The 11513-nt window shown below is 44.7% G+C and overlaps 1 protein-coding gene across 3 annotated transcripts in view; it reads right to left on the bottom strand.

Annotated features, from left to right (window-relative positions):
• Positions 1–267: 267 nt before the first annotated feature.
• The window catches only part of RBM47 (RNA binding motif protein 47), a 75710-nt gene continuing 64464 nt past the window's right edge, over positions 268–11513 (bottom strand). For 2 of the 3 annotated variants that reach the window (XM_033059361.1, XM_033059359.1), the window contains 4 exons: positions 6660–7819; positions 4990–5196; positions 1326–1528; positions 268–957 (listed from right to left, as the gene is read on the bottom strand). In XM_033059361.1, the coding sequence (XP_032915252.1) occupies positions 709–957; positions 1326–1528; positions 4990–5196; positions 6660–7788 (1788 nt within the window). In that variant the 5' untranslated portion in view covers positions 7789–7819 and the 3' untranslated portion in view covers positions 268–708. The remainder of the gene's footprint in view (positions 958–1325; positions 1529–4989; positions 5197–6659; positions 7820–11513) is intronic. The other variant, XM_033059360.1, reaches the window with a different exon arrangement.

Raw genomic sequence — 11513 nt, 5'->3', positions numbered from 1 at the left:
CTTTTTTTTTCTTTTCTCTTTCTTCCAAACAGGCAATATTAGTTACTTGTGGTTTCACATGAGAATGAGCAGACTGTATTAATGCCAGCAAAAAAATGCAGAGGTCTTGCACATTTTTCAAATTGCACTTTCCAGTATAATTTTTAAATAAGATACTTGTTGTCTTCTTCTTAAAAAACAAAACAAAACAAAACAAAAAACTAAGGTATGTATTCTTTAAATATTGAATATACTCTTCAAAATATATTGTTAAAACTTTCCCTAGCTGCTCAGGTGTGCTTTTTAATATATAGCTGATATATTATTAAAGGCACTACAAAATAGACATCTCTGGAGTGCAGAAATTACTAAAAAATAACCTTCATACCACAAATATATTGAAAATATAACTGCTAAAAAAAAAAAAAAGACCCTATGCAACCCCACTACAATGTGTATAAAAGCACGTCAGTGGTGGGCTGGATGCACCGAGGTCCTTTGGAAATGTATGAATACAGGCATGTTAAATTTTTAAAAATAGCCTAAAAAAGTTAGTGAAAACTTCAAGCATAGAAAATATTTCAAACATGTTTTTCTATGACATTCTTCACTTTCTGCATTGTTTTACCAAGCCCAAATGTTTACTTTTCCACAGACAGTTCTTTCTTCATAAATAGTAAAGTGTTCCTTCAGTGTGTGTTTCTCCAGCACCCTCCTCTGTCGACAGTTTCAGTACGTCTGGTAGACGTCGTGGATGGGCACCTGGATGGTGGCAGCTGGGAATGCCGGGGGGATGTAGCCGGCGTACCCTCCGTAGGCAGCGGCGGCGGCAGCGGCGGCGTTCTTCTGTAGCGTGGCTATTGTTGCTGTGGCCGCAGCAGGCGCCGCAAATGGCACATAACTTGTCCCGTAAATCCCGGCAGCAGGGATCCGCTGCATGTTGGGAGCCATGGTGTACACGGGTGTGATGGGGCGACCCTGGAAGGAAAGGGTTCAGACCTCAAAAGAAGTACTTTGTTGTAACATCCCACTCCCATGCCCTGAATGGCAAAGCCCCTAGAAGGGAAGGAGGTAACGGGGAGGGTGGGAAGTCTGTCCCTGTTGGGTGAGAGTTATGCTGTCATGGGACGCTGTTCCCCCCCTCACATTCTGAGTCCCCCATAGTGGGGGAAGCAATGTGCAGATGTCTAAGACAGGTCAGATGAAATTCAGGGCTCTTGGACACTGTGACATCCTCAAGAGCATGTTCTGAATAGAAGCAGGGCAGGAGACTGGACCTTCCCTCCACACTGGATATGCATGGGAAGCTGGAAGTATGGGAAGCAGGACTTCTGTGCTGAACTCACCTGGAAGGGAGGAGGTGTTGAGACAGCTGGTATTACAGCTGCGGCTGCAGCTGCTGCGGCAGCTGCTGCACTAGCTGGGTCCTGCTGGACAGCTATAGGGTTGATGATGTGCTCAACAGTGTGGATTTTGCCATCTTCCATTATCTTGGCTGGTGGTGCGGCCTGAAACATGGAGTACTGGGCACCAATGGCAGGGATGGCCACTAGGAGAGACCAAACATATCAGATACATCGGATACAGATACAGAGAGTTTCCAGGACCTCTTGTCACAGAGCTCTCCCTCCCAGCTATGCAAACTCTCCAGCAGGGATCCTGTGCTGCTGTTATCAGGGCACATAGCCTTGTGTGCAGGTAGGGGACTGGGGAACCTCTGCCTTCCCCATGCACCATAGCTGATACACAGTGACAGACTCAGCGCAGTTTGGTCCAGAATTTTCCCCCATGCTCCTGCCTCAAGTGTTCTAGGGCCAGAGTCCTGGGGACTGGGAGCTGTGACCCAGATTTATGCAACCCCTTCTGATCACTGCTGTTCTTCCCACTGGCTGAGACTGTGGCCTGAACACAAGGGTTAAGAGTGTGTAATGTCCCTGTGAGGTCCCTGCTCCAGCTGTTGACATCAAGGAATATGTAGCTGCCATAGGAAAAGCTGCTCCAGGACAGAAAGTTGTGGTTTGTACTGCAGAAGTTACAGGCAGCAACTGGTCTGCTTTACATGCCATCCTTTGGCCAGTCCTGTGAAATATCAGCTCTTTTATCAGCATTTCCCAGGACTACCTTGGAAAAATACATTTTATCCCATCTGTCTGCTACAGGATCAATCTACTTAATGACATTAAAATAAGATAAACTTCTCTTTAAGGAATTCTCCCTCATGCCAAAATTGGACAAGATGATACAATTTGAGCCATGGTCTTTCAGACAAAGGGAGAACACTCTGGTCAGAATAATAGCGTTCAGAATGGTGAGTTTGTACATGGTCCAAAATGGAGCTTTATGGCTTGCTTAGGGAAGAAAATTCTTTGCTGAACATTCTCAGTAATCACAGTAATTGCACGTGACCTGGAAATGTGCACTTGTTGTCTAGAAAAACCAGCTGTATTCGGGGCTGTATCAAAAGCAGTGTGGCCAGCAGGCTGAGGGAGGTGATTCTGCCCCTCTGCTCAGATGAACAGAATGGAGTGCTGTGTCCAGTTCTGGGGCCCCCAATATAAGAAAGATGAGAACCTGTTGGAGCAGGTTCAGAGGATGTTAAACAAGATGGAGCACCTCTATTCTTAAGTCAGACTGAGAGAGTTGGGGTTGTTCAGCTGGGAGAAAAGATGCCTCTGGGATAAAGACCTCTACTGGACCTTTTCAGTACTTAAAGGGGACCTATAAGAAAGACTTTATGGTAAGGGCTGTAGTGATAGGACAAGGGGTAACAGTTTTAAGCTGAAAAATGGTTAGGCGTAAGAAAGGAATATTCTATAACGAAGGATGAGACACTGGACTGGCTGTCCAGAGAAGTTTTGTATGCCTCATTATTGGAAGTGTTCAAGTTGAGGTTGGATAGGCCTTTGAGCAACCTGATTTAGTTTAAGACACCTCTGCCCATGACAGGGGCATTGGATTAGATGATCTTTAATGTCCCTTCCAATGGAAACAATTCTGTGACATCATTGCCTCATGTTGCACACTTCAGCGTTCAGCTTGCAAGTTTTTTAGCAGTAAGGTTACTCACAAGGAAAACAAAGTAATTGATATAATGGATGATGGACTAAAAGGTGATGTTGGCAATTTTGGGAGGTGCAGTCACTAAGCCAGAAATGAAGCCTAATATACACACAGGTTTCTCTCCATGCAATGAAATTTTGCAATGTTAAAGTGTGCAGTTGTGCCTGGTGGAAGGAGGTGACAGAAAGCAGTACTCTTGCTCTGATCCAGGGAAGGAAGGAAGCTGCAAGAAGGAAGCTGATCAGATATCTTTCAGGCAGAGATGTGTCCTCCACCAGTGGACTGCTACTGTTTCCTCAAGCAGGGATCTCCCAACTCATGAGGTTTTCCAGTTCTTCCTTTACACCAAGACCACCTGGTCAGGTCAAATTAGTTTTATCTCTGGTTTGAATATCCTGCATAATTTCTCACCAGGGCAAAGAGTTCACATGATCCATTCTGCAATAAGTTCTGGCAGAAAAATGGTAGCAGGCATCTGGGGTATTGGGATGACCTCTCAGGAGTATTCCAACTATTTGCAAAGAAATGAGCTTGAAGGTTGATCTGAACAGTAGGCAGGAAACTTTGCAGTCAGTACATTTCTGCTCCTCTGTTCTGGTAATGTGCTTTCAGAGTCATACCCCCTTCATAACAGAGGTAAGTCTTGCATGTGGTACTTCTTATTAGATCAGCTGATCTGACTGAGAAAACAGACCAGGTACTTCTGGGCTCAGAGACTGTGCTGGAACCATACAAAGGGGAAGGACTGGTAAAAAAAACCTGAATCTCAACATGCTTCAGGTGTAGAAACATTTTGACTTGAGCTTCAAGCTTTTGTTTGGCAGTCGAATTAAATATAGACACCACTAATAAGCATGCACTTCCAAGCTCAGTTTTCAAGCATCCTTTAGTAATACCTAGAATTCCTGAAGTATCTTTGCAAACACACATAGTGGTAATATTTTCTGGTGATGAGTGGGTAGTTTTCTCAGGAAGTCTGATCTTTCTCCAACTCTAATCTTAACAGCCTTCCTTTGTCTCTAGACTTCTGACATTGTCTCATCCAGTTCTTATGAATAACTCTTCACAGACTTCATTAGATGCAAGCTGTAATTTTCACTGACATAAATGAAACAAGTTTTGGGAAACCACAGTAGCTCTATTATTAAGCAATGCTTAACCCTGCCATTGCAGTTTGCTTGGAAAGAGAAATGGAGAAAAGATATCAGCATTTCTGCAAGAGGACTGGTGGCCATCACCTTCAAGGACCTTCTTCCTCAGGCTACTTTTTCAAATAAAATTCTTTCCAAACAAGATCTTGAGGAATTGCACAGCTTCAGCTTTCATCTTGTTCACCTAGGAATGGCAAGGGCCGGGTACTCAGCTGATAAAGCGGCAGAAGGGGGCAGTCCATGCCCCAGCCCTTGGACTGCGTCATCAGAGCCCAGCAGACATGAGAGCACTCCTGTGGCACAGCACTGCTGCAAGATGCATCCCGAGGGCTCCCTGCCTTGCTCCTTTCCCTTGCTCTTTTCCCACTCATGGAGGTGGAGGAGCTTGCCTCAGTCAGGGACTTTCCTGCAATGGGAAAGCCCCAGATCCTTTTTGGTTTTAGTCACCATGTTCTGGTGTACATTACTAGAAGGAGATGAAAGTCTGTTTCTTTCTAAGCAAATGCAAAAGTGGACTGGAGGAGTGGGAATTGCTTTAGTCCTTTTCTCTTTGGCCCAAAGAGCTCCCAGATATTCATGTCTCGTACCCTGCTGTGAGCCTCTGGTGTGAAGAAAGTCTGTCCAGGGCCAGAAGGCACTCAGCACAAGGGACCACAGAGCCCCACCCCTGGGGCTGCCCCCACTGCCACAGCTGGAGCAGTGGACTGGCCCCGGAGGGGTCCTCACATGCTGAGACATGGCATGGAGTGGGGAACCTGCCCACCACCCCTGCTTTCCTCCCATCCTTACACACACTAACCTGCACCAGGCTTAATGGCCACTGGATTGACTGCAGGTAATTCCAAGTTGGGAACCAATTCATATCCTTTCTCTTGCTGTTTTCCTTTGCCTTCATGGTACCTGCTGTAGATTCCACGGCCGGCGGAATATCCCCCCAGGTAGGAACCCCTGGGACCCGGAGCTCTGTTGCCAGCTGCACCTCGCCCTCTGCCTCGTATGCTGCCTGCTTATGAAAACAACACAGAAGATGGTGAATAATGGAGAGTGACAGCCCTGTGGGGAGCACCTGTGACCCCAAGCTGAAATCCAGAGCCTTGTGCTTAGAAATGTGGCTACTGAGGTCAGCATGATTGAGTCTTAGTGACCCCACTTAGGAAAACAGAAGTGCCTAAGAAGCATCCAGTAAGGCCATGCTTGTTTAGCTTTTGACGTTTCTGAGCATATATTAATTGCTCATTTATATTGATGGAACTCTTGTGGCAAGTGTTACAGGTTCAACGCAGTCAGCAGAGAGTAAGGGGATCCTCAGAGTGATTTCTGTGTCTTAGGAACAGCTTCTGCTTTCAGCTGTCCTCCAGGGGAGACCCAACTGGTCAGATTGTCAACCCTGCCAAGATGGCACAACATCATACCTGCCCTTTAACCAACATTGTCCCACCACTGCATATATATTTACTCATGCTGTTTAATTATTTTCTCTGCTATTTTATTAGGTGCATATAACCCTCTTCTAAAAATATTGCCTTTATTTATCTTGGTGACTCCACATGTGTTATGACAGTACACTGAACACTGCAGTATTGATGTACTTTATGACGGTCTAGTTGAATTTTTAGAGTGTTACTCAACTCTGTCACATTCCTTGCAAGTACAAATCTGAAAATTGAGAAGAAGCTGAAATTCTTGAACAACTAGGGTTAAAAATGCTTCTTGGTTTATGAGGGTGCTTTAAGAATATATGAATGTTAAATTGCTTCTTCTGTGGAAATACACATCAAATTTCAGGAAACTCTAATTCCTGTAAGTGCAGGACAATTGTAATTATAATACCAGTTAGAGCTGTTAGGGTTTTTTATGAATAAGTGATTTTTGGTTAATTTTTAATGACTGTAACTGATAACTAATTAAGGTATACATAATAAAAAATAATTTTTCACTCACATGATTCCTTCTGCTTCAGTTCTCAAATGACTTTGTGAAGGACAACATTACTGTAATTTTAATGCAGAATGTAAATGACACCTAGAGAGTTCCTAACTAAGGCTTTCCCTAACCTCCCTCTCTTTAGATAGGTCACCATACCCATGTCTCCAGAGCACTCTGTCATAGGATTCAGCTCTTTGAAACGAGACATCAGAAGATGGAATCTTTAGATTAGCTCAGACTTAATACAACACTCATAAAAGCCAGCTCCCTCTGTTCCCCATCCCATGCTTGGTTTTTACCTATTTTTAACCCCATATCTGATACCTCTCTCATACTATCTTGTACATTAGCAATTATTTATAGATAAATACACTTTGTGTAGTCATAAACTAAAGTAAGACCAAACAGAAATATGACAAAAAGGCCTATAAAAGAGCAAAAGAAAAAAATGCATGGCACTAACTGTTCTTTGGCTGAGGCAGACCTCTGGCATCAGCCTAAGACCAAACCTGCCCATCACGTCCCCTAATTGTGCTTACTAACCTTTCACAAAGTAATCTCTGTTGGGCCCGATCAAGGCATTGTATGGATATCCATAGTATGCTAGCGTGTATGGATCACAAGAGTAAACATAGTTAGGTTGCTGAGTTACTTCAGAGGTTGCTGCAGCCCCTCCTTTTGCTGCTTTCTGGTAGCGAGTGTACTGCTCCTTGTCTACCGGCTTGGCCAAAGTAACCTCCAGGCATGAGCCTTCCAGCTCAACACCATTAAGGTTGTTCATGGCATGAATGGCATCTTCCCTGGTTGTAAAGTGCACGAAGGCATAATCACGTATTTTTTTCACTCTCTCTACACAGCCAGGGTTAAACTGACCAAACACCTTTTTAATGGTGTCCTCTGTGGTCTCAATCATTAAATTCCTCACATATAGGATTTTAACAGTCTCCATGACATCTTCATCCACATCTATCTCTGGTTCTGCCCAGTCAACAGCAATTTGATGTCCCCACAGTTGGATCCTTCCTGGCATGAGTTTTCTCCTGGCCATGGCTGCTGCTCGATGGCTCTCATACTCCACAAAGGCAAAGCCTCTGTTCTTCATCTTGTCTGCAGCGCTGGCATACACGATGACATCCAGTACGCCTTCTGTCACCTTGGCAATCTCTTCCAGGATCTCCTCTCTCTTCTTCATCTTGGGAATGCCTCCAATAAAGAGCCGGCAGTTATCCACGCTGCAGCACACGCCCAGCAGCCTGCCGGGGCGAATTTCGTAGTTGTTGAGCTCCCTGACGGCACGCTTCGCCTCGTGCTTCTGCGTGTACATCACGAAGGCGTAGCCACGGTTCTTGCCATCAAAGTCCATCATCAGGCGCATTTCGTAGATGCGGCCGACAGACTCGAAGACGGGGACGAGCTCATCTTCGTAGACATCGCGGGGGATTTTGCCCACAAAGACTTCGCAACCACGCGGCGGGTGCAGCCCCTCCCAGCCCGGAGGAGGGCCCCCGTACTTGCGCTGCCCGTTCTCCTGGATCATGCTGTATCCAGTGCGGGCCATGAGGGCCAGCAGAGCTGCCTCGTTGGGCGCACCAGCAACACCTTCAGGGACTTTTGTGGTGGCCACATTAGCGGAATCATTGCTCATCCTTGCAGTGGAATCCTCAGCAGTCATGGTGTCAAACTCATTCACAGCGTGATGAAACCTGGGCAAATGAAGAAGGAGGACACTCGTTAGAAGCTATTAGTTACCATCAGAATTCCACCTCTTTCATTTTCCTGTAGTGGTTCTGCAAGTTTGTTTTTCAAACTAGGACTATGGCTGCAGAAGAACAGAGATCAAGCCACACCAGCCTGAAGAGTGATACAGGGATAGTGATGCAGGGATAGTGAATCCTGGACACAGGCAAAACTCTTGAGGGAATGATTGAGGATCACCTGCCCACACATGCCAGGCACCAAGAGCTGCTGTCACAATACACCACAGGGACATGAATGGATGCCAACAAGTACCTCAAAATCTCAAGACCTTTGAGACCCTTGTCTTCTCTTTGAAATGGTAGGAAGGAGATTACACAGAATTGGGAGAGAGAACATACTGACAGGAAGCCAGAGGTACCCATCTACAGAGCCTTCTCCTCCCTCTCAGTCACTCATCAGTTAATCCATTTACTTCTGAACAGCACAAGCACCAGGTGCCATATTCCATGGATTAAGGTGGAAAATGCATGAGAAGCACCAGACAGTTTCTGTTTGATAACAACCCTTTGCTCCTCTAGACCTCCACAGTAACTGTGGAGGAAAAATAGGAAATAATAAATACACTTTGGCAGTGGGGATGGGGGAAATTGTTGTTCTTTTGAACAAAGTAAGCTTCTGAGTTGCCTACTGCTTCTGTTACAATGTCTGATATATTTGTCTCTTCCATTATTACAGCAAGATTTGAAAAAAGCTGAAGAGAATCACTCCTTTATGAGAGGCAGCTTGCTTTAGACCAAGCAAACAGCACAGCACTGCAAGCCAGCAAGAGGAATGCAAATCTCAGAAACCTTACTCTGCATTTGAACACAGGCAGAGAGCAGGAAATGCAGACATACAGGAAATGACCATGCTAATAACCAAAACTGCAAGATAGTGGGCTTTCTTTAAGAGCACAATTAGATAAGACACCTTGGGACTCTGAGAGTAGTTAGTTCATTGACTTTTAAAGCTGCAAGGGTCCATCAGACAATTTAATACAAGTGATTGTATATGACATGGACCATTACATTTTAGTGTTATTTGCACATTAGGTGCTATAGCATTTATCTGAGTAAACTGTATCTTTCACAAGGACCTTGGCTTTAAGGAATCAGAGAGTTATGGACCCTGCCATGTCCCTGTATGGCTTGTTTGCTAACCACTCCATCGTACAAGCAAGTGTGCAGTATTTCTCACAAGAATTTGTCTGGTTTTTGCTTCAGATAGGACTAGATTGACTAAAGAGTCTTTCAAGACCTCTGCTTATGCCTTGTAGTGATATTTAAGTGATTTAATCAAGATTCTTTTGAATGAAACTTGCAGGCTGAGCTCACAATTAGTATTTTTTTCACCTAAAATTCTTGTTTGTTGGTCTCTGAACAATTCTCTAGAGCTTCAGTCTTTTTCATCTTTGGTATATACAGGGTTGATGATCATTCCGCCTTCTTCTCCCATGTCTGTCTTGCCAAACCTCTTCACACCTCCTCACTTGCAAGTCACATGGAGTTGGGTGGGTTTTTTTCAATTCTAACCTCAAATCCTTTATAGAAGCACCACTTGCTCTAGTTATGTCCCATGTACCAGGCATGGCTTGTGGTTTTTACTCCTGAACGTCACAGTCTCGCATTCAGCCCTATCCCAACTGCCTTTTGAGTAGACCCCAGCTATTGAATGTTACACAATTGGCTCCTCCCCATCATGTTTTACAACTCCATCAGTCTTCACTTCACTGATTTGTTTGTCATCATTTGCATTCATCACCAGTCTATTGATGGAACTATCAAAATACACTGATCCTTATAGGACAGTGCAAACCACCATAAGAAATGCTCCCAATTTATGGGTTTGACAGGGTCACTTATTTTTTTTTTTAAAAGGACAAAGTTTCAGAGAGATTTATTTATTCTATACAGTTGTCTTATTCAGTGAGACACAGGTTTCTCTCTGTCTCATAAGGACTCAAACATATACCCTTCATCTGAATGATTTGGCCTCTGCATTTGTTACCATTAAGGAAGATCTTTCATTAGTACAGCAACCCCAAGTCCACAAAAATATTGGCATAAATTTTAGGCACCAAAGTCTGATTTGTATGGCTCACAGAATCCATTTAAATCTTGGTAACCTCAGCACCTCAGATTTTTTTCAGTAAATCTCCTGAGCTGCCCAGAACTGTACTGGTCTATACCCAGAGATGCCTTTGCATGAGCCAGGGCAAACACCACTGAGCCTGGTTCTTCTCCTAAATGCATTTGGGGTTAGGAAACCAAACCTCTGAGCTTTGGTCTGTGGTTGGACCTGATCCTGCATGTGTTTTTGGGCCACGAGTGTTACATGCTGATGCTTCTGAGCCACTTTAATTTAAAAATATGGAAAACAGAGAAGAAGATAAAGACAATGGAGGGCAGAAATAGTGATGTTGATGCTTAGCATCACTATGATACTTGAGTAAATACAATTCCTTTGAAGCCAGGTCTGTCATGGATAGCTTCTTGAACTGCTGTTGACACATGTTTCTCTCAGATCCATATATTACACTTTAGCAGTCAGACATTTTAATTTTATTCCTGGGAATCATTTTAAATAATTAAGAAAGTTAAGGCAGAGTAAAACAATTTCATTTGCCACTTGAATTTGCCCCTAGAAGTGTAACTTCACCTTTCTTTGAATAATAGCAAAGGTAGTTATACAAACACTTCAGTGGGAAATAATCATTACCTTTACATGGACCACCTGCTGTCAAGTGAAGTACAGTAATTTCACGATTATAGGCCGCACCATTTTGACTAAAATTTTGCTCCCAACCTGGAAATGCGGCTTATACTCAGGAGCAGCTAATATGTGAAAAAAGTTCTGAAATTTCCAAACCCGGAAGTGGAAGCCGAGGTGCCGAGCCGAGCACCTGCCAGTAAAACCTGGGATTGCGCAATTGTTACAAACTGGTTACTCTGTTGCACAGCGGGTGGAGGTGGGATCCGTACCACTGGCAGCACGGGGGAGAGGCGGGAGCTGCCGCTGCAGGTGCCGGGCTCCATCCCTGCCTGCTACCACGGGGCAGTGCCAGGCTGGGGCAAGCGAGCCCGGTGGTGGCGGCAGTGGCGGCCAGCCCTGAGTGGCCCCACCGAGCGGCAGCACCAAGCTGGCTCACTCGGCCCCATCGGCAGCCCCTAGTGGGCTGAGCCAGTAAACCCCGCAATCCCGTGATTCTGTTACTAATTGGCAACTTTGTCGCACGCGGGTCCTCGCTGCGAATGACACTGTGGCTTATAATCAGGTGTGGCTTGTAATCATGAAATTACTGTACTTATCACCCCAAGTTAGACTAAGTTTAAAAACTAGCAATTCCATTCAAACCACCTGTTTTTTAAGGTCAGCTTATAAAATAAGTTCCTGTTATCTGCAGGATATCTCTGTTATCTGCAGGACTCTGAGTCTGGGACTGTAGTCTGGAAAGCTACAAATGACTGCTGGGTTGTGGAATGAGGGGAGATGAAACAGAATCTCCCCTGATCTCCACAAACCAGTTGGTAATTCAATGGTCATGCAGGAGATTGCACGTTCTCCAGCACTTTGCATTGCAGCAGCAGGATGATGTCTCATATTGGAAGTTGTACATGAAGTTACTTCTAACTGCTGCTGGCCATCCTTGCTGCAGACACT

This window comes from Catharus ustulatus, chromosome 5, assembly GCF_009819885.2.
Source record: "Catharus ustulatus isolate bCatUst1 chromosome 5, bCatUst1.pri.v2, whole genome shotgun sequence".
Classification (NCBI taxonomy): domain Eukaryota; kingdom Metazoa; phylum Chordata; class Aves; order Passeriformes; family Turdidae; genus Catharus; species Catharus ustulatus.
This window is presented reverse-complemented; position numbering and strand designations above follow the sequence as displayed.